The sequence below is a fragment of the Leucoraja erinacea genome, chromosome 18 (genome assembly GCF_028641065.1).
Source record: "Leucoraja erinacea ecotype New England chromosome 18, Leri_hhj_1, whole genome shotgun sequence".
Taxonomy (NCBI): domain Eukaryota; kingdom Metazoa; phylum Chordata; class Chondrichthyes; order Rajiformes; family Rajidae; genus Leucoraja; species Leucoraja erinaceus.
In genome coordinates this window covers 17,992,834-18,014,540 of record NC_073394.1, presented here as the reverse complement: position 1 = coordinate 18,014,540, position 21,707 = coordinate 17,992,834, and the positions used below count along the sequence as shown (strand labels likewise).

General features: G+C 40.6%; 1 protein-coding gene across 10 annotated transcripts in view; it reads left to right on the top strand.

The window, feature by feature from the left end:
- The first annotated feature begins 13,667 nt into the window (after positions 1–13,667).
- Positions 13,668–21,707, top strand: part of LOC129705702 (serine/threonine-protein kinase BRSK2) — a 702,405-nt gene continuing 694,365 nt past the window's right edge. For 4 of the 10 annotated variants that reach the window (XM_055649416.1, XM_055649414.1, XM_055649415.1 and 1 more), the window contains exon 1: positions 13,668–13,961. In XM_055649416.1, the coding sequence (XP_055505391.1) occupies positions 13,871–13,961 (91 nt within the window). In that variant the 5' untranslated portion in view covers positions 13,668–13,870. The remainder of the gene's footprint in view (positions 13,962–21,707) is intronic. The other 6 variants (XM_055649422.1, XM_055649418.1, XM_055649419.1 and 3 more) reach the window with 2 other exon arrangements.

Genomic DNA, 21,707 nt, shown 5'->3' with positions numbered 1-21,707 from the left:
CGGGGTACTGATTGGGGATGATCAGCCATGGCTCGAAGGGCCGAATGGCCTACTCCTGCACCTGGTGTCTATTGTCTATTGTCTATTGTCTATTGTCTATTAGGACATACTGTAAGTAATTGCCTTGGCAACAGTGGAGTGAAGGTTCACCAAATTGATTAATGGAATGATGAGGTTGTCTTATGGTATAATTATATCACTCCTGACATCAAATTAATATTATGACATGCAGTATTCACCATAAATGTGTATGCCTCTTGTTAATGTCCACAGCTATGTTTTAAAAGCCTTAGAGCATCTGATAAGACATTATAATTCCCATTCCATTTAAATATATGATTTTCTGTTTTGCAACACTTTTCCATGTTGCCCATTCTTTGTCTTCTGGCATTTCAATTGCTCAATGATGAAAGCAAAAACATCCATTGATGGGGGGAGAAAGTGACTACAATGAATGGTTTGTTGGGAGCATCGCTGTTTTATTGGTGGGGGTACTAGTAAGTTACTGAACCACACAGGAATGTGTATCCCTTGCAGCCCAGCAATATAAACTCTTGATGCTTTTGTGGGTTATCATTTACTACATTGTTCAGAGATGGTGAGTGCTCAGATGAAGTATTTTTTCCTCTTACACCTCAAAACTTTGTTGAATCTTTGGAATTTTCTACCCTGGAGGATTGAAGGGAACAGTCAATTAAGTTAATTCAATAATTATGGAGGAAATTCTGGATATGAAGGAATCAGGCATTGAGGTAGAAAATTAGCCAGGATCTTGATTGATGATGGAGAAAGATGAAAGTTTAGTCCTGCTCTTGTCTTTAATTATGGAAGGTAACTTCTTACCTCAGTGCTGTGAGCATACATTTCTCAGTAGCATCTGTGAGCACTAAGTATTCCACTCTCTACTCAGTGTTCAGGCCATGATATTGCCTTTGTATTAATATCTTAGTCTCAAGAAGCTTGCAAGACATGTTATCAAAAAAACTAAGGAGCTGATCGTGGAATTTAGGAGGGCACATCATCCGAGGACGTGCTCATCATTGAGGATAAATGGGGATACTGTGGATAGGGTGAGCTGCTTTAAATATCTGGGAGTCCACATCTCCGAGGATATGACATGGGCATCACACGCCTCAGCACTCGTGAGTAAGGCAAGGCAGCGCCTTTACCACCTCAGGCAATTGAGGAAATTCAGAGTGTCTCCGAGGATCCTCCAGTGCTTCTACGCAGCAGTGGTGGAAAGCATCTTGTCCGGGAACATTACCATCAGGTTTGGGAATTGCTCTGCCAAGGACAAGAAGGCTCTGCAGAGAGTAGTGCGTTCGGCCGAACGCACTATGGGAACTTCACTCGCCCCCCTGCAGGAACTATACAACAGGAGGTGCAACTCCAGAGCAAATAAAATCATGGGAGACCCCTTCCACCCCTGCAACGGACTGTTCCAGCTGCTACGGTCAGGCAAACGCCTCCGTTGCCATGCGGTGAGAACGGAGAGGTTGAGAAGGAGTTTCTTCCCAGAGGCAATTCGGACTGTAAACGCCTATCTCACCAGGGACTAACTCTACAGAACGTTTTTCCTTCCATTATTTATTATGTAAAATAATATGTGTGTTATGATTGTGTTTATAATTTGTTTGGTTGTTTTGTTGTTTGTCTTTTGCACAAAAGTCCGCGAGCATTGCCACTTTCATTTCACTGCACATCTCGTATGTGTATGTGACAAATAAACTTGACTTGACTTGACTTGAAGTTTACTTCCAGATATGCTTCCAGCTTTCATGAGCTTGACTCCATATCTATATACGCATTGTTCCACGTTAAAGTACTTTCCAACAAGTCTATCAGAATTTTGTAGTAAACTGTCTCAGAAGGAGAAATTTACCTCCTTAGGTTAGATCTGATTAGCTTCATAAATTTGCTAACCTCTAGAGCAAATTTTGATTGAAAACAACTCTATTATTTTCTATATTAATACAGTAGTCTCAACAATGGTCCCGACCTGAAACATCACATATCCATGTTCTCCAGAGATGCTGCTTGACCCACTGAGTTACTCCAGCACTTTGGGTCCTTTTGTGTAAACCAGCATCTGCAGTTCCTTGTTTCTAAAGTTACCAACACATTTGCAGCATGAATCCATTAATACATTCCATGTGGATTCCAATTCAGCCTTGCTGGAGAATCACCACTCATGATCCTGGGTTAGTTTAAACCAGCCACAGGATCCATAACCTCATTATGGATTATTATGGGACTTGAAGAGCTGTGAAGAAAATAGAAAAGGGGAACAAAATTTATTTGTGTTTAATGCTTAAGCTCTAGCTTAATGTTTTTTAATTATTAATGTGTGTGTAAGTGCTTTTTTAATAGTTTATTTTTAAAAATTCAGTCGCAAGGCATGGACATCACTGGCAATGCTGATGTTTATTCTTCAACTGAATTCAGGAGGCAGTTAATATCTAACTTTCTTGATAGGACTAAAGTCATGTATAGGATAGGGGAGAGAAGCACAGCATATATCGCTCTTTGAAGGACATCGGTGGACCAAATTATTTTTCTGCAACTATCCTGGAGTTTCTTACTTCCCGCGTCTAGGACTAACCTTTCTGTATTAAATCAAAGGCTTATTTAATTACCTGAATTTAAATTGCATGCTGCCATGGGATTCGAACTTGTGTTTCTGTATCAATTAAATCTGTCTACAAGTCCAGTAACAACCACTGTGCTACTGTACTTAATCAAATTGTTTTATTACATTTTGTCTTTCATGCTATTTATATATTTATAAAACATAATTGCTACTTTGAAAATAGTTGTAAAATATCTGATATGGTGTCTGTCAGAAATATTTAAAAGTTTGTGCAACTTTGACAGTAGGCCATGCTTGGAGGTGGTGCTTTGCTAATTTTTACAATTTGTGAGCGTGTCCTCTTTAGTTCACTGTTGGAGACACAGCTTGCTGCTTTAGTCTAAGATGCTTTGGATTAGTGAAGTCGGCTCTCTGGATCCAGACCAAGTATCAACAGAAATGTGATGATCACAAACGATGTTAGAAAGATCTGCTCCATGTGACCAATAAAATAAATGTGACCCTGACAAGAAAGAAAGGGATAAGAAATCACCCTTAAAATAAGTCCCTGTAAATTTAGCAGGAATTCATTTATGGTTGTTTAATCTGTATGTTTTGCTTTTCTTTTGCATCTGAAAAAGGGTTGGGTTGCATGTTAATCTCTAGTGTGGACAAAATAAAAGCTTAGGAATGGAATCCAAGCCACCAGATAGCAAAAGTATAGAAGTAAATTTTCATATCTAACAATACTTAGAAAAATAGATTAAGATCTTCATTGTGTAAGATTTATTCCACTGAATTGCAAATACTTACCACTCATTGAAGCTGATGACATAAAGCTTACGGGTCTGAGGATCCTGTCCTTGTTCTGGTCTTTCTTTAAACTTTCTAGGAAGCAATCTAGATCAGAGAAACATGACAAATTAAACAGCCCTTTGTAGGTCTGAGGTCATAGAACATGATCCTAAGGAACAAAACAAAATCCCACAAATTATGAATTCCACTGTAATTATAGCAGTGAATTCTCTTCAGAGGTAGGTGAAATTACAAAATTTGTTGATGGACATATCAGTTGAGAAATTAGATAGCTATATTCTGCTCGGAACTAGGGAGACACAGAGTAGTCTGATCCACACGGTCCTCCATATACACCAATGATTTGGATGAAGGGATTCAAAGTAACATTAGCAAATTTGCAGATGACACAAAGCTGGGTGGCAGTGTGAACTGTGAGGAGGATGCTATAAGAATGCAGGGTGATTTGGACAGGTAGGATGAGTGGGCAGATGCATGGCAGATGAAGTTTAATGCGGATAAATGTGAGGTTATCCACTTTGGTAGCAAAAACAGGAAGGCAGATTACTATCTAAATGGCATCAAGTTGGGAAAAGGGAAGTACAACGGGATCTGGGGGTCCTTGTACATCAGTCTATGAAAGTAAGCATGCAGGTACAGCAGGCAGTGAAGAAAGCGAATGGCATGTTGGCCTTTATAACAAGAGGAATCGAATATAGGAGCAAATAGGTCCTTCTGCAGTTGTACAGAGCCCTAGTGAGACCATACCTGGAGTATTGTGTGCAGTTTTGGTCCCCTAATTTGAGGAAGGACATTCTTGCTATTGAGGGAGTGCAGCGTAGGTTTACAAGGTTAATTCCCAGGATGGCGGAACTGTCATATGCTGAGAGAATGGAGCAGCTGGGCTTGTACACTCTGGAGTTTAGAAGGATGAGAGGGGATCTCATTGAAACATATAAGATTGTTACGGGCTTGGACACACTAGAGGCAGGAAGCATGTTCCCGATGTTGGGGCAGTCCAGAACCAGGGACCACAGGTTAAAAATAAGGAGTAAGCCATTTAGAACAGAGACGAGAAAACACTTTTTCTCACAGAGAGTGGTGAGTCTGTGGAATTCTCTGCCTCAGAGGGTGATGGAGGCAGGTTCTCTGGATGCTTTCAAGAGAGAGCTAGATAGGGCTCTTAAAAATAGCGGAGTCAGGGGATATGGGGAGAAGGCAGGAACGGGGTACTGATTGGGGATGATCAGCCATAATCACATTGAATGGCGGTGCTGGCTCGAAGGGCCAAATGGCCTACTCCTGCACCTAGTGTCTATTGTCCATAAAAACATTAAATTAACACCCCTTTATTGTCCCCCACATGATAAGTCTCATATATTGTCCCACCAATATTTTTGTAAATTTGACTGACAGAACTAAATCATGGACACTGACAATTCCTATTGATGTCAGAATACCGGTGTTTTGAATATTGTGCAACATTTTTCCACAGATAAAAACTCAATTAGGTATCTTTTAAGCAGTGTGTTTTAAATGTAAGTAGGTTCACATAAGTTTACAGTATTGCTTCTAGCCACATGCTGCAGCTGCCAAGACAATGAATCAAACACTGAAGGTATATTTATATAATCACTGGGGACAGTAGTTAATTTGTTATCTTGTTTCAGGCTTCCTATAATCATACACTGATTATTGCCTGTACAGGGAAACTAGACTGGGCTCAAAGGAAATGTTACACAAAATGTGTATAATTTATGCTTTTTCACTTATTTATGTTGAAGAGTTTTATAGTAATTGAGTTAAATACGTTGTGATTATAAATTACATTCTCACATTATCATCTGATTTTTCAAATTGAAAAGCAAAACTGCCTATGCTATAAATCTGATATAAAACAGAAAATACTTGTTTGTTTTGGCTTAATCGTAAGTTTTATTCGGTTAAGCACCTTGAGAGTTTTATCCCATTGAAAACAGGTGCTGGTAGGGCTGCATTTGGAATATTGTGAGCAATTTTGGGCACCATATCTGAGGAAGGATGTGCTGACTCTGGAGAGGGTCCAGAGAAGGTTTACAAGAATGATCCCAGGAGTGAGTAGGTTAACCTATGATGAGCATTTGTCGGCATTGGGCCTGTACTCCCTGTAGTTTAGAAGAATGAGAGGGAACCTCATTGAAACATACAGAATAGTGAATGGCTTGGGTAGAGTGGATGTGGACTCTGAGGATGTGGACTCTGAGGATGTGGATGTTTCACGAATAGGAGAGTATAGCACTAGAGATCATAACCACAGAATTAAAGGACGTTCTTTTAGGAACGAGAAGAGGAGAAATGTCTTTAGTCAGAGGGTGGTGAATCTGTGGAATTCTTTGCCGCAGGCTGTGGAGACACAGTGTATGTTTTTAAAGCAGAGATAGATAGATTCTTGATTAGTATAGGTGTCAGATGTTATGGGGAGAAGGCAGGAGAATGGGGTTGGGAGGGAGAGATAGATTGAATGGCGGAATAGACTTGATGGGCCGAATGGTCTAATACTACTACTATCACATGGCATTCTGATATGAGCAACAAAAATAAGTTTCATTCATGTAAATTGTGAGTAATATTCTATCGAACTCAAATCACAAGATACAATGTAGAATGATTAAAAAATGGACTTCTCCAGCTATAATAGAATACTGGGTGACCACTGAAAGGACTGTTTAGCAGTGCTGAACCTGAGATAATATTATGTGCAGAGTTACATTTGTAAAGGCTGTCTTGTACCCGTTGTATCATTATTTGATTGTATTAATGCATTTCTTCGTGACAAATTGATAGTAACCTGATTGAATAAATAATGCTCTGTTTTAATTTCATGAATGAGAGGTTGATTCACTTTATGTCATTTTTTGAGATTTATCTGGGAAGTTAACAGAGAACAGTATATATAGCCCTGGAATAGGCCCTTCAGACCACCATGCTGACCATGATGCAAAATTAAACAAATCCCATCTGCCTACATATGGTCTGCATCCTACTATCCCCTGCCTTTTCAAGTGTCTGTCCAAATGTCTCTTATTGCTGTTATTATATTTTATGCTACCATTTGCCCTTTAAACCTGTTCCAGGAACCTACCGTTCTATGTAAAAAAAAACCTGTGCACATCTCCTTTAAACTTTTGCTCTCTCACCATAAACCTATGATTTCTAGTATTGTGTTCAGTTTTGGTCACCCTGCTGTAGTAATAATTTTATTAAGCTGGAAAAAGTGTAGAAAAGATTTATGAAGATGTTGCCAGCACTAGAGGGCATTGGCTAGAGGGAGAAGTCAGACAGACTAAGACTTTATTCCTTGGGACAGAGGAGGCTGAGGGGTGATCTTATAGAGGTGTATCAAACTCATGACAAACCTTGATAGGGTCTGTTTCCCAGGGTACGGGAATCAAGAACTGGAGGGCGGGAGGGGAAAGATTTAATGGGTACCTGAAGTGTAACTTTTTCACAAAGGGTGGTTGGTAAATGGAATGAGCTGCCAGAGGAAATAGTGGAGGCAGGTACAATAGCAACATTTAAAATACATTTGGACAGTTATGTGAATAGGAAAGGTTAATGGGGATATGGTCCAAATGCAGGTAAATGGGACTAGATGGAGCATCTTGGCCAGCAAGGATGAGTTGGGCCAGAGGGCCGGCTTCCATGCTGTAGGTTCTATGACTCTATCTACTCTATTCATGCCTCTCATCATTTTATATATTTCTATCATGTTGCCCCTCAGTTCCGGCACACCAGAAAAACAGTCCAAGTTTGCCAACCTCTCCTTATTGCTAATGCACTTCAATCCAGGCAACATTCTGGAGCACCTCTTTAGCATCCTCTACAAATAACCCCACTTTCTTCCTATAGAAATGGGAGGCAGAGGTACAACTCCAAGACTGTTTGGAGTCTGTAGACTGGGCAATGTTCAGGGACTCGGCAGCGGACCTGAATAAATACGCCACAGTCGCTACAGACTTCATAAAGAATTGTGTGGAGGACTGAATCACAACAAAAACATTCCGAGTGTTTCCTAATCAGAAGCCTAAGATGAACCATGAGATCCACAATCTTCTGCAGACCAGATCCCGGGCATTCAGGTCTGATTTTACAGAGGTCTACCAGAAGTCCAGATACGGCCTTGGTAAGGTCATCAAAAAGGCCAAAAGGGACTTCTGCTCCAAGCTGGACGATGAGTCGGATGTTCGGCAACTGTGGCAGGGCTTGAATGCCATCAGCTCCTACAAGGCAAAATCAGGAGGCAGCTCAAATGTCAGCGAAGCATCACTCCCTGACGAGCTCAATGCGTTTTACATACGCTTTGATAGGGAGAATACTGATGTGCCTTCCCGAGCCCCCATTCGCAGTGATGGCATTACGGTCACAGAGGCCGACGTCAGAAGATCCTTCAGAGGGGTGAACCCTTGGAAAGCGCCTGGACCTGATGGTATACCCGGGCGTGTATTAAAAACCTGTGCGGACCAACTGGCTGGAGTTTTTACGGACATTTTCAACCTCTCACTTCTGAGGTCTGAGGTTCCCACCTGCTTTAAAAGGGCATCAATAATACCGGTGCCCAAGAAGAGCAAGGTGACATGCCTCAATGACTATCGACCAGTGGCACTAATGTCTGTGGTGATGAAGTGCTTTGAGAGGCTGAACAAATCTACTCATACCTTGACAAAAACCTGGACCCACTGCGGTTCGCTTACCGCCAGAACAGATCAACGGTGGATGCGATCTCACTGGCACTCCACTCCGCTCTGGTCCACTTGAACAACTAAAACTCATATGTTAGGTTGTTATTCATTGACTGCAGCTCGGCATTTAATACTAAGATCCGCTCCAAGCTGGTTGCCATGCTCTCAGATCTGGGTCTCTGCGCATCCCTCTGCAATTAGATCCTCAATTTCCTCATTCACAGACCACAGTCTGTCCGTATTGGTGGAAATGTGTCATCCTCGATAACAATCAGCACGGGAGCACCTCAAGGCTGCGTGCTCAGCCCCCTGTTGTACTCACTCTATACTCAGGACTGCGTAGCCGGACATAGTGCGAACTCCATCATCAAGTTCGCTGACGACACCACTGTTGTGGGACGTATCACTGATGGGGACGAGTCAGAGTATAGAAGTGAGATCGACCGATTGACCAAATGGTGCCAGCACAATAAACTGGCTCTCAACTCCAACAAAACCAAGGAACTGATTGTGGACTTCGGAAGGGGTAGGATGGGGGTCCCACAGTCCCGTTTATATAAACGGGTCGATGGTGGAAAGGGTCAAGAACTTCAAATTCCTGGGCGTGCATATTTCCGAAGATCTCTCCTGGTCCCAGAACACTGATGCAATCATAAAGAAAGCACATCAGCGCCTCTACTTCCTGAGAAGATTACGGAGAGTCGGTATGTCAAGGAGGACTCTCTCGAACTTCTACAGTTGCACAGTAGAGAGCATGCTGACCGGTTGCATCGTGGCTTGGTACGGCAACCTGACCAGAAGCAGGTCCAGGAGCGGAAAAAGCTGCAAAAAGTCGTAACCGCTGCCCAGTCCATCATCGGTTTTGACCTCCCTACCATCGAGGGGATCTATCGCAGTCGCTGCTTCATAAAGGCTACCAGCATCATAAAGGAGCCACACCATCCCGGCCACACACTCACCTCTGCTGCCATTGGGTAGAAGGTACAGGAGCGTGAAATCTGCAACATCCAGATTCAGGAAAGCTTCTTCCCCACAGCCATCAGACTATTAAACACAACTTCAAACAAACTATGAACTATAACAACCTATTGCACTTTATCTGTTTACTGATGTGTGTATATATATATATACAGTATATATATATTGGTACATGGACACACTGATCTGATCTGTATTTATGACTACAATATCCTGTTGTGCTGCAGCAATGCAAGAATTTCATTGACCTATCTGGGACACATGACAATAAACTCTCTTGACTCTTGACTTGATCTTGTTGCATCATTTGAAAACCTTTCTCATAATCCACAATTCCACCAATTTTCATGTCATCAACAAACTTACTGATTGGACCACCTTTGCTTTCATCCTAATCATTTATAGATATTACAAAGAGAGGTCCCAGCAATGATCCTTGTGGAACACAACAGGTCACAGACAAACACCGCTACCATCTGTCATCTGTGGCCAAGCCAATTTTCTATCTATCTTACCAACCCGTCATGGATTGCATGTGATTTAATCTTCTCGACCAGCCTACTATGTGAGACCTTATCAATACTTCATTAAATGCCATATTAATAACATTCACTGCACTACCCTCATTAATCATCTTCATAACCTCCTCAAAAAAACACAATCAAGTTTGTGAGATGGAACCTCCCTTGCACAATGCCATTCTGACTGTGGGTAATAAGTCAATGATTTACAAATGTGGCTAAATGTTGTCCCTTATAACCTTCTCTAGTAATTTCCCTATCATAGATGTGAAGTTTACCAGCCTATAATTTCCTGGATTTTCCATGTTGCCCTTCTTAAACAAGGAACAATATTAGCTCATCACCAGTCTTCTACAACTTTGCCTATGGCCAAAAAGGATTCAATATATATTACTACTTTTAAAGGTAACATGGTGTTTTCATTAAAAGGTTAAGCAACAGGAACTATAAATAACATGATCCAACCCACACAATACTACATAGGGAGTACTCTTCATGTGCTATGGCAAAGTAGATTGCTAGCTCAGTCAACTAGTCTTATCACAAAGGAAACAGTAAAATATGGTAATTAAAGCTTTGTTTTGGAACGTCTCTTCCAGAGAAACCAGATTTCAGCCAGAAATCCTTAAAACACTGCATTATTCACAATAAATGCCAGATAAAAGGGAAACAGTTGCATGCTAGTTAGACTTCTGCAGTGTGAAGTGTATTTTGTTTTGTTTATTGATCACATATGAAATAAAGATTGTTTATTTTAAAGTTGGCCTTGCTTCATGCAGCACTTTTAAAGTGCAATCCATATGTTTGTACAAAAGTACTTACTTTCATGGAAATTCAGAATTGTGTTGAGTAGAGGTTATCGTGTAGCAAATTAAAAAGAAACTATTTGAGGAAATGAATTGCATACACACAGGGAAATGAGGTTAAAATTAGTAGGTACCATTAATATGGAAGAAATTTAGTTTAAGCCAAAAATCCTGAATTTCTCACCTTTGTCTTGGAACCTTTGTTATTTATCATTTAAAAATAAATTGGATAGTTATATGGACGGGAAAGGAATGGAGGGTTATGGTCTGAGTGCAGGTATATGGGACTAGGGGAGAATACGTGTTCGGCACGGACTAGAAGGGTCGTGATGGCCTGTTTCCGTGCTGTAATTGTTATATGGTTATATATGGTTTTATTATACCACTGCTGATGATTGCTAAAGCTAACATTCATCAGCAAGAGATCATTATACTGATTTGACATCTATTTCAACAACTTTTAAGGAATAAAAGTCAGAAGGGTCCAGCGGTGACCATGAGCATAAGGTGTATGGTCATTACACATTTAATGTGTAATGACCATACACATTCAATGTTAATAAGAAAAGCAATGGAAGAAATGTGACTTTATTTTCTATTCAAGTCATAGAGTCATAGCATGGAAACAGGCCCTTTGGTCCAACCCATCCATGTTGATCAAGATGCCCCATCTAAGCTGGTTCTATTTGCCCTTGTTTTGTCCATATCTCTCTCCACCTTTCCTATCCATGTATCTGTCCAAAAGTTGTTAAGTGTTGTTATTGTACCCGCGTCAACTATTTCCACTGGCAGGTCGTTCCAAATCCCCAATACCTCTGTGTGAAAAAGTTGCCTCTTATATCTTACCCTTCACCTTAAACCTATGCACTCTGATTCTTGATTCCCCTATCATCGAAAAAGACTCTGTGCATTCACCATTTCTATTCGCCTTCTGATTTTATGCACCTCTATCAGATCACTCTCAATCTCCTTCACTACAAGAGATAAAGTCCAAGCCTCCCCAACCTCTCCCTATAGCTCGGGTCCTCCAATCCTGACAACATCTTCATAAATCTTCTCTGCACTCTTTCCAGCTTAATTGCATTTTCCTGTGTCAGGTTGACAAAAACTAAGCACGATATTGTTAACCAACGGAAGGTTGGGTATTGGTGGTTGGATTTGGATCAAATTGTTAAAGTGGAAATAAAAATGAGGTGACATTTAATTTCAGGAAGTGCTAATTTCATTTTTGGGAGTTGGAAAATATATTAAACATGGGCATGTCTGGTTAAAATTTGTATAAAGCAGAAGGCCATTGCTGACTCCAAGAACATTTTATTCATGTTCATCACTACTGCTACATGCAAAGAGTAGGGAAAGTTAAGAAGAAAAAAACCAAGCCTCAAAGGCGCAAGAGATACGGGCGGTTGTAAATTCCACATTAATGTAAAAATTGCACTTCCTATGAATATCCCATAAGAATAACCGAAAATCTGGTCAAATATACCTACTCTCAGACTTATTGTACTCATATCATATGGAAAAGTATTTTATGATAATCCTAACCTACATGAAAATGAATATTACAAACATAATAGGATTCCACAAGATTTATCAATGGTGTTCTAAACTATCTCATGGGTATCATAAAAAGGAACAACGAATTTGGAAACTGATGACAAGTATTTAAAGCTAACAATGAAATAAACATTAGATAATGTTTACTTTTTCCTTTTTTTCTGTAACCCTTCTCCCCCCTAAAATAAGCATGTAGCAAATATTTAAGTAGTATCTATTCAATAAGCAAATAATGTAATGTGCCACAAAAGCACAACATTATGATTCTCAGCAAAACAGTGATTGAAATAAATGTGATAATGTTTGTTCCTTGGGATTCTATCTTGTTTGTTTCATATATTACTGATTTGGATGGAGAGTTAAATGGCTGATTTGCAGATAATATTCGGATGTTTAAATGCACTCAAGACAGTTCAATGGATAGGTGCAGTATAATTAGCTGGGAAAGGAGCTATGGCAGTGTGGGGAAAAGGATTGGATTGTTTCCTTCATGATAAGAAACTCGGACCTGTGCACGAGCTGCTCATACACAAGAGTACCAAAGGATTAATATCTTATTAGCTTTTATCTCATGGGCTTTGGAATTCCAAGTTGAGGAAGTGATGCAGCAATTTATCCATCTTTGTGGTCACATTCCATCTGCAATGATACGTTGGGCATCGAACCTGAAAAATCTATTGACTCTGAAATGGGGCACCACACTTCACCAGAATTATACCAGGGTTTAAAGGATTATATTATGAGAAGATATTGTAGGAGTTGGTTGTATCCCATTGATCATATAAGCCTTGGGATGACCTGATCAAAGTATTTGAAATGAATCCGGGATTTAGATTTAATACAGCGTAACTATTTCCTGTCGTGGGAGAATCCAGAACAAGTGCGCAGTCTTAGAATCACACCATTTCGGATGCAAATGAATTGAGCTTCGATGGGGGGGATTGAAGGAGTTAATCGTGTTCGTACAAACTGAAATATTGTCAATTCATTGCTGCTTTAAGAGGCGATTGAAGTCGTTGTTTCTTTAAGAGCCCCAGTGTTTCCATTAATCTTCAAATTAAACATACATTGTGACAGCCTGCTGTTGTGGGTGATAAATGAATACATAATTTCCACCCCATGTTCTTTCTTTCTTTGTAAACCCGCTAAGCTCCATGCGATGCACCTGATACCCGGGGGAGAAACAGAGAGCGCACTTGCGCGCCCTGGCGGAGAGTGCAGCCCCTCCTCAGGGTAGCCGCCTTTCAGCGGAGCATCCCAACCACAGCGTGCTGGGTTCAAAGTGACACACACCCACAAACTATTGCGTAACCAGGGACAGGCAGCTTCGTGCTAAAATATATTTCGACTTCTGTGTAAAGTCGATGGGCTCCTACAACGTTTGAGGGCGGAAATTTTAAAATCACCAGCTCAACATTACATAAAGCACTGAACAGGTGCCTGCTAGAAGCAGTGCACTGTGGGGTTTGTAGTTTTGCATTTGGCTTGGAAACAGTCTTGTGCATTATTATTTTCTGAGGCATCGCTTTCATTTCCGAGTTTATTTCTATTATCAGTCACTTTCTAAATATATAACTTTAAAAAATAATTAAAAAGTGACTTCGCCCTGAAGTTCCTTATTACATTGCAATCTGGCTGGTGTTTGCTGCAGCGGCTCTTGTGGAGCCTCATTGCAATGTGTGGCTCGTTGTAATGTCAATCATTTCGCGTCAAGACGCTTCCGCTAGCATTTTGGGTTGCTCAGCGTAAAGCATCGTATCTACTGTTTCATGGTGTAGAACTGGCGTGCAGCACAATAGTGTATGGATCATAGCCCTTTTCATTTTATTTTTTGCAAAAAATAATTGCAGGAAAAAAGAAAATTTACATAAAACCTACCAATTAGTGGATCTGCAAAGGATTTTGTTTTGTTAAAGCCCGGTCAAAATGTCAACGGGTAAAGAAATCGGGGGAGCCCAACATGCTCAATATGTGGGACCATATCGACTGGAAAAAACGCTTGGAAAGGGACAGACAGGTTTGCGCAAATTTTAATGACATTCACTAGTCAATATCAATGACTGTTTCACTTATTATTGTATCAGGCTAATTGAGAGTCTTATAATGCAGCTTGTAGTGTAATGATATCCTGCACAATTTAAATATTTCTTTGTGACGCTAACAGCGTTTAATTTTGTAATTGTTGAGAAATTCTAAATAGGAAACAGTTTTATTCTCTGTTCGAAGTATTGCTGAGCAGCATTGCTGCATGTTCATCTGTGGTACTGCCAAGCTTGAGTGTACTTTGTAGTAACTGGAGTCCGGGGATATCCCTTTCGGTGCTTTCGTTTGAACAATGTTGATTAAGTGTAATCAAATTGGAATTTTAAAAATAGAATTGTGATGTAATATGTTATTTCAAGTTAAACTGCGTTGTTAGAAAAGATATATATAATTAAAATCTGAATATTTCTGCCATCTTTTCGGGTGCTTCCGAAAGGAAGTGGGTAATGTTTTAGATTATGTAAGTGTGCTTGAAAGAATTGATGCGTTATACCATACAGTACGAACGCAAAGCTTGTCCATCTGTTGTCTGAGACTACAATAGGCGTTACCTGCTGTCCTAGTCATTTGCAGTTTTGGGCATGCCCTGTTCCTTTTGCATTGTAGATGGTACTGGACTCATCAAATACAATCATGTGTCCCCCAACCTTCTTGAAGCCAGGCTTTTAGTCAATTGCACAGCATTTAGCTTTGTTAATCTTCTTAGGCGACGGTGGTCTGATATAACGTTTCTGCGGTTTTATTGACCGACAAGTCTACAGCTACAGTCACGACAGATCCAGAACAGCAGATGATTATGTGGGTGATGATTCTCGGTGTCTTTATTTTTTAAACCAATACTTTTGGAGGTCTTGTATAGGAGAGTGAGGATTTCCTAAAGGAAAGTGCATTGGTTTTCTGGCATTTATTTAGGTACCAGGTGGCTAGGAATAAAGTAACTCTGTACTGTACCTTCCAAAAAAAAGGTGTGTTGAAAGGATGAGAGAGGGGAATCGCCAGAGAGCGCGGCTTTCCACGGAACCTGTAAAAGGAGGGGAAGATGACTAAATAAATATTTCGGTTCGCGTGTATATTGTATTAACACCTAAGCACCGTTGGATTTGTTTGCATAGTAAGGGGGAGCTCTTCAATCCGACTTGTTCGTAAACGATGATTATGTTTGCGGTGGTATGCGCAAACCAGGCTGGGCTGATAATGCAGCTTCGAACGGGAATCACCGTCCAGAGGTCCCATCAGTGGTAACCAGCATCAGCGCCGCTTCACTCGCTGGAAGATTGATATGTAAATGCCCTCTGCCGACCTGGGATAGAAACAATGAATCGGCATGGTTCTATTTCAGCGATTCTCCGACCCACGTGTCGCTGCGGATCTGAGTATCTGTGCCGACTTCCTGGCATAAACTGTCCAGTTTCTCTTGTCTAAACACCGGCTGGCGAACGGCCCCTACCTCATGTTTATTATCCGCGGAAACATTGCCTCCTGTCACCCACACCCTAGTCCGGGCTCTCATTTAATCGAGGACAATGATTTAAAATACCATTGCTTTTAATATATATATATATATATATATATATATATATATATTGGAGATATAAATCATATATATATTTATATGATTTATATCTCTTTGTTTCCGACAGAACGTAAAAGTAATATGTAGGGAAAGGTCAATTTTTTTTCAGAGGGCTTGACAGATGGGCGATTTTCATTATCCAGGAAAGCTGATTATTTTCGCTGTTAGGCAGGATGATCTTGGAGTAAGTGAAATAGTGGTGCGCCAGGTGCTGTCCTGCGGGTCGATCCTCGCACCAGGATTATAACGCTTCGTGTCGAATCCTTTTTGGTAATGGCGAATTCAGCTGATGATGCCGTTTTAGGCAGACATCGTCCTTAATTTGGCACGTACAGATGGGAATGTTTTCCAACTCCCGTCCAGTTAGGGCTTTATTTTAACAATGTAATCAGACATGGTGAACCTGTTCAGGTTGCCAATGTTTTTGATGGATCATTGGTAATTTCACAGAAAGATTAAAAAATGACCACCGTTACTCGTGTAGTTTTATTACTTCGGGACGATGTGATGTTTAAAATATAGCCCATGGTTATGTTAACTGGGCGAGAATGTGTTCACTCTACTGTGTTCTAAATGGTCAGCTGGCGGGACAGCACAAGAGCGGTCAAGTACCTAACCCCGGAGATACGTTTTAAGCACATAACTATAAAGTTGCAGTTTGTTTTATTCCAGCCTTTGGCCAGAGTTGCTTATTGGTAATTTAAGTCCTTTGCAGGCTGCAATAATGTGTCCGAAGCAAAATAAAGTAATTCGTCGTAATGACTTTTCTTGAAATAAACGTTTTTACATCTTGTTGGCTAGCGGGAGATGTTTTGAGATTCGCTGAAGCCCAATTTGTACCAACACATTTTCCCGTTGTTGGGATGGATGTTGGTGGGACGTGGGATACAAGAACATTGGGGGGAAAAGGCAAAACAATGGATTGTAATCAAAGCAAAAATCCATTGAGTGGCAGAGGTGGATAGGTTTACGACTCCCACCTCAACAGAGTTGGTATACAGTAATTTTAAAGTTAATTATCTTGTACGACAGTAGCGAAATCTAGCACTATGTTTGGGAGTTTGCCTATGTGGATGTGCAGGGGGAGGATAAAGGAAGAGGGCAATAACACCACAATAAGAAACATCAATGGGAATACATTGCTCAGAATCAAAATGTTAGTGGTATAATTGGATACAGTACAGGTGATTATTCTCCTTCTGGCTAGATCTAGGTGAAGTTAGGTGTAATACCAGGTGCTTAATTCTCCATTGCTGTATCTCAACTATTTTTTTCCCCAACCACCATGCCTTGAATTACGAAAAAAGTTTTACCAGCTTTTTTTGAGGTAACTATCCGAATCTTGTTGAAATACTTCAGTTCAAAAAAATTTAGTTTGATATTGTTTGTTAATTATGAATCCTGAAGTAATCCTCTGGTGTTAAGGGGGACTTGCTTCCACTCCAGTTCTATGGATTCTTAATTGGCTGATGAGGCTAATGCGGAATCCACAGATTTGACCACTGGTGATTAAGGAGGTGATTAACTAGGCAGGTGGGTGAATACTAAGGAAAGAAGGGCACTCCTTTTTTTGTTGTCAGTCCTCTACATGCTTCCAATAGTACGGACAGATACATGAATAGGAAAGGTTTGGAAGGATATGGGCCAAATGCAGACAGGTAGGTCTCGTCTAAATGGGACATCTTGGATGGCATCAGCAAGTTGGGCCGAAGGGCCTATTTACATGTTGTATGACTCTAACTCTAAAAAAGAGATTTGAAATCCCGAATTCCGTTGGGGATGCTGTTCTCAGTTCGTGGACTAGTTGATGACAGAATTGCAGTTTTTATTTCTAGAGAGGCTTTGCGATCACTTACAAAGCATTTTTTTTGTCTTATTCGTTTGCCATTGTGAGGTTTGGCGCGGCTGTTTGGAGGCCTGATGTCACTTTTGGATTATGTGGTTCGCTTAAGATGTTGTTTTGGTTTGCTTATCCTGCCAGTTGATGTGGGGACTTTTGTGGAGACAGTGTTGGTGGTCCTCTCCAGTGTTTTGAATTCCTGCAATGGATGGTGCATGTCTTAGACCTGTATAGGAGAGCAGGAATCACTGCTGCCTGGTAGACTAGGACCTTTGTGGCAGGTTTGAGGTCTGAGATGTCTGAACAGATGTTTTCTGTAGATACAAAAAGGTATAATGTTTTGTGAATTACATAAACGATAGCTCCTGTTAAATGGAATATTTTGTTTTTGGGGACCCAGCATGAGTGTTCAATCCAATACAGTATTAACCTTGATTATCATCTTCACCAGCTCGATGCTGGTGATGGAAACTTGAGCTTGATCGGTCCTGCAGAGAATCTCCTCGGGTCAAATTATTGGAAGTAGCAGACAAAATTTAAAACTCAGTAGAGTGTTATGGATTCAGCTGTCTCTCCCAGATGTGAATGGTAAATGTTTAAACCCACTGAAATGTCTAGCTAATAAATGAAATGATACCAATGCAATTAAGAATGTTATAGAGATTTATATAAACAGATTTTGTATTCAGTCAAAATCCTGGCTGGTTGCAGCGTGGCCTGGTATAGACATTCCAACAAGCGGAATGCAGTGAGTGGTGGACCCAGCCCAGTCTATCATGGGCCCAGCTCCACCTCCACCATCGTCAAAAGCTTTTACTTGTAACAGAATACTACGACTACCTCATGCTTTTGCTTTCTAATTGTGTCTTTTTTTTTTGTTGCACTAATGTCTTGTTATATCATGCACTTTCTTTTCACCATCTTGTCCAATTTGTGTCATTTATTTCAGCATATCTACAGCACCTTTTCCACATTCCCAACCCACCCCTTTCCAAAGCTCTGTCTTTCATTTTAACTTATCATGGAAGAAGTGATAAGGAAATCCAAAATTGTGGAAGGGTTGATATCACAAAATGTTTGCTTATGTCATCCAATTGGAATTGCAGATTTCTAAGTAGGTATCATGTAATAAAGATGTAAGTTTGGGTTCGATACATGGGTTTGATACATTTGATACATGGGTTTGAGTTTGTTCCTGATATTAGGCATTATACCGACCAATAGATAGTCTTTTGGATTAGTTGTTAAATTTGAAGCTGGCGTGGACAAGATGCATGTCTTAGACTAGGAATCCCTAAACCTTGTGTATTTTCCAAATAATTCAACACAGAATTAAAGTTAGTGAAGTTGTCTACATAGAGGAATAATGTGTAGAAGGAACTGTAGATGCTGGTTTGCACGGAAGATAAACACAAAATGCTGGAGTAACTCAGCGGGACAGGCAGCATGTCTGGAGAGACGGAATGTGTGTTGTTTTTGAGCGAGACCCAGAGATGCTGCTTGTCCTGCTGTGTTCTTCCAGCATTTTATGTAAATCTTTAGTGGAGGAATAAACTTCCTTTGGGTTGTCGAATACACTGGATTCCATTTTAGACTGATTCTCTCCATTAATGTGCAATTTTCTCTACAACAGAATGAATCCGTTTATTTTGATTGAACCAAGCTCGGGTGTTCAGTTGTAATTGAGTCATTATCATTCTTAAAGGATTATTTTATTGTACTTCGGCAGCAGTTACCAACTGATTCTTCTCTGAAGAAGGCAACATAAAAATAAGGTAACCAGGATGAAATTGGTGAATTTTTTAAAATATCTGGCATCAAATATTTTCATTTTCTACGGCTTGCATCCTAAGTGCAGGGGATGCAGATTTGAATGGATATGGTGGACAGCTGTTGAGTCATTAACTGCCAGAGCAGGCTGGAACAAATAAAATAGTATTATGTCCTCCTTTAGTCTGTCAAAACTGCTCATCATTCCAAGATTCTGATGTACAGTTTTAATTTCCAAATCTTTTCTTCTATCTTGAACAAACTGTTCTCTCTATCCCTACCCACCCTTGATATCAAGGATTCATGAAATGGAGAAACAAAACATTATAAGAAGGCAGATAGCCTGTTGGCCTTGTTGCAAGGTATTTGGAATAGGAAGTAAGGATATCTTGATAATCTTGTTCTGGGGTTTTAGGAATATATTATTTGTGCTCCTTAGTGTAGTTTTGCTCTGCATTCTCAAGGAAGGATATTCCTGTAATGGAATCTGTGCAGCCTAGATGCACTACATTTATGAGATGAGAAGGTTGTTGCTTAAGTAACATATGTACAGGATTTTAGAAGAATGAGTGTTGAATTATCCATGGTTCTGAGAGTGATTGATGTGATATTTGTTGAGAGGCTGTTTCCTCTTGGGGTCACAACCTCCAGATAAGGGACCAGGATCAATTTCAGCACTTAGAGGGCTGAGAATCTTTGGAATTATTTATTGACTCCAAGTCACGAATATACTTAAGGCCAAGATGAGGAGATTTCACTAATAGAGGGATATGAGATTCAGTTGGGAAAGCAAATGATGTGCAGGGTCACATGTGTTCTTCTGAGTAAGGTTTGTTCAAGATCCAAGAGATAATTTTAGTATTTGTCGATCCATTTATCTTCTCATCTCCAGTGTCCAATTTGTTCAGGTAAACTTCTACTTGATCATCCTGTCACTTTGTAAATAGCGCATTGAAGAGCTGATAGAGGAAAATACTCAAGGAAGTGCTCAAAGCTTCCATGGAGGGGTGGGGACAATCCAACATTCTTGGGAATCCCTGTCTCACGATAGTTTAAAGTAGAGGAGGAGCAATATTAATGGCATTGGGAAACTAGAGTCTGCCCATCAGGAGCATACAGAAACACTTCATTAATTGTGGAAATAAATGCTCAATTTTTGGCTTGGCTTCCGTTCCCACATTGGCTTCTACAGTTATCTCAGAATCCATGAAAATGGAGTGGAAGCAATTCGCCCTCAATCTCAAGAGACTACTTAAAACTACCAAAGAAATAGGATTTGCCGATGTATTTTTGGAAGATCTCAATAAATAGATTTACAAAAATGTCCAAATCTATCACCCTTCACTATTCTTTGTCTAAATTATTTTTGATGTACTGTGAATATTGCTGATTATTTCATATTTATTGATCATATTTGATTTCCAGGGCTTACAATTTTGGAAGCCTCTCCATTCCCACTATTCCTGCTAATATTCCTACTCTATAAAACATTATCATCTATCTGCTATAATTATCTTCAGTTGTGATTAAATTTTATGTAACTACCTTGAAGCACCTAGGAACATTCAGCTGCATGAAGAGTGTTCCTTAAATCTGTTACAATTAAGGGCCCACATTTCAAAGATTATGGAGGATAATAAATGCTAAACGGAATTGTTTTGGCTAAATTGTATGTAGGATTGTTCTTTAAGAGGTTTCATTTTAATATAATTGGCTAAGTGTTTGGTAATGGTGCTGTTGTACTAAACCAGATGTAAAATTTCTTATGTTTTTTTATCTTGCAAAGTTGGTGTCTTTTGATGCAGGTGTTTGTTTTGCCTCGCTTTCCATTCACTTATGGAACCAATTAGACTAGGAATAAGCGAATTCGGTATTCCAAAAAATGCAGGGAATCATGGGATTTGTCAAAGGTCATTCACCATAAAGAAAAAGCTAACAAAGTGCTGGCTGGACAAACTGTGTATAAATTCTTATCTTTATTTATAACTTATGTGTAAAAATATATTTAATCTGAGGAACGGGGGTGCCAGGTAGCGGGAGAGCGAGGTATAACAGCGAGAGAGAGGGAGACGGAGGAGAGACTGGACCGGCGTGAGAGACATTCTCGGCTGCTGCACGCATAGACCCGCGCCTCATCCGCAGCCAGGATTGAACCTGGGTCTCCGGCACCGCACGCGCGGCCAAATCACTACTGGACCGCCCCGTCCCCCCCTTGAGTGTCCCGGTGAAAGCCGAGCAAGAGCCATCAAGGGGATACACACAAAGCGCTGCAGTACATCAGCTGGACAGGCAGCATCCCCAGATAAAAGGAACGGGCGACGTTTCGGGTCGAGACCCTTCTCCAGAGATGTTGCCTGACCCGCCGAGCCATCACGCCGAGCACCCCGTGTGCATCCCCGCCGATGAACAAGGGGGCCAACCGACAGCCATTGGACAAGGAGAGAGGTGCAGCCGACGGTCCCTGGCCCGCCGGGGGACTGCTCCCCCCTGAGAGGCCGGCTGCAAGTCAGGGCCTGTGCCCCACCAGCCCAGGGCCA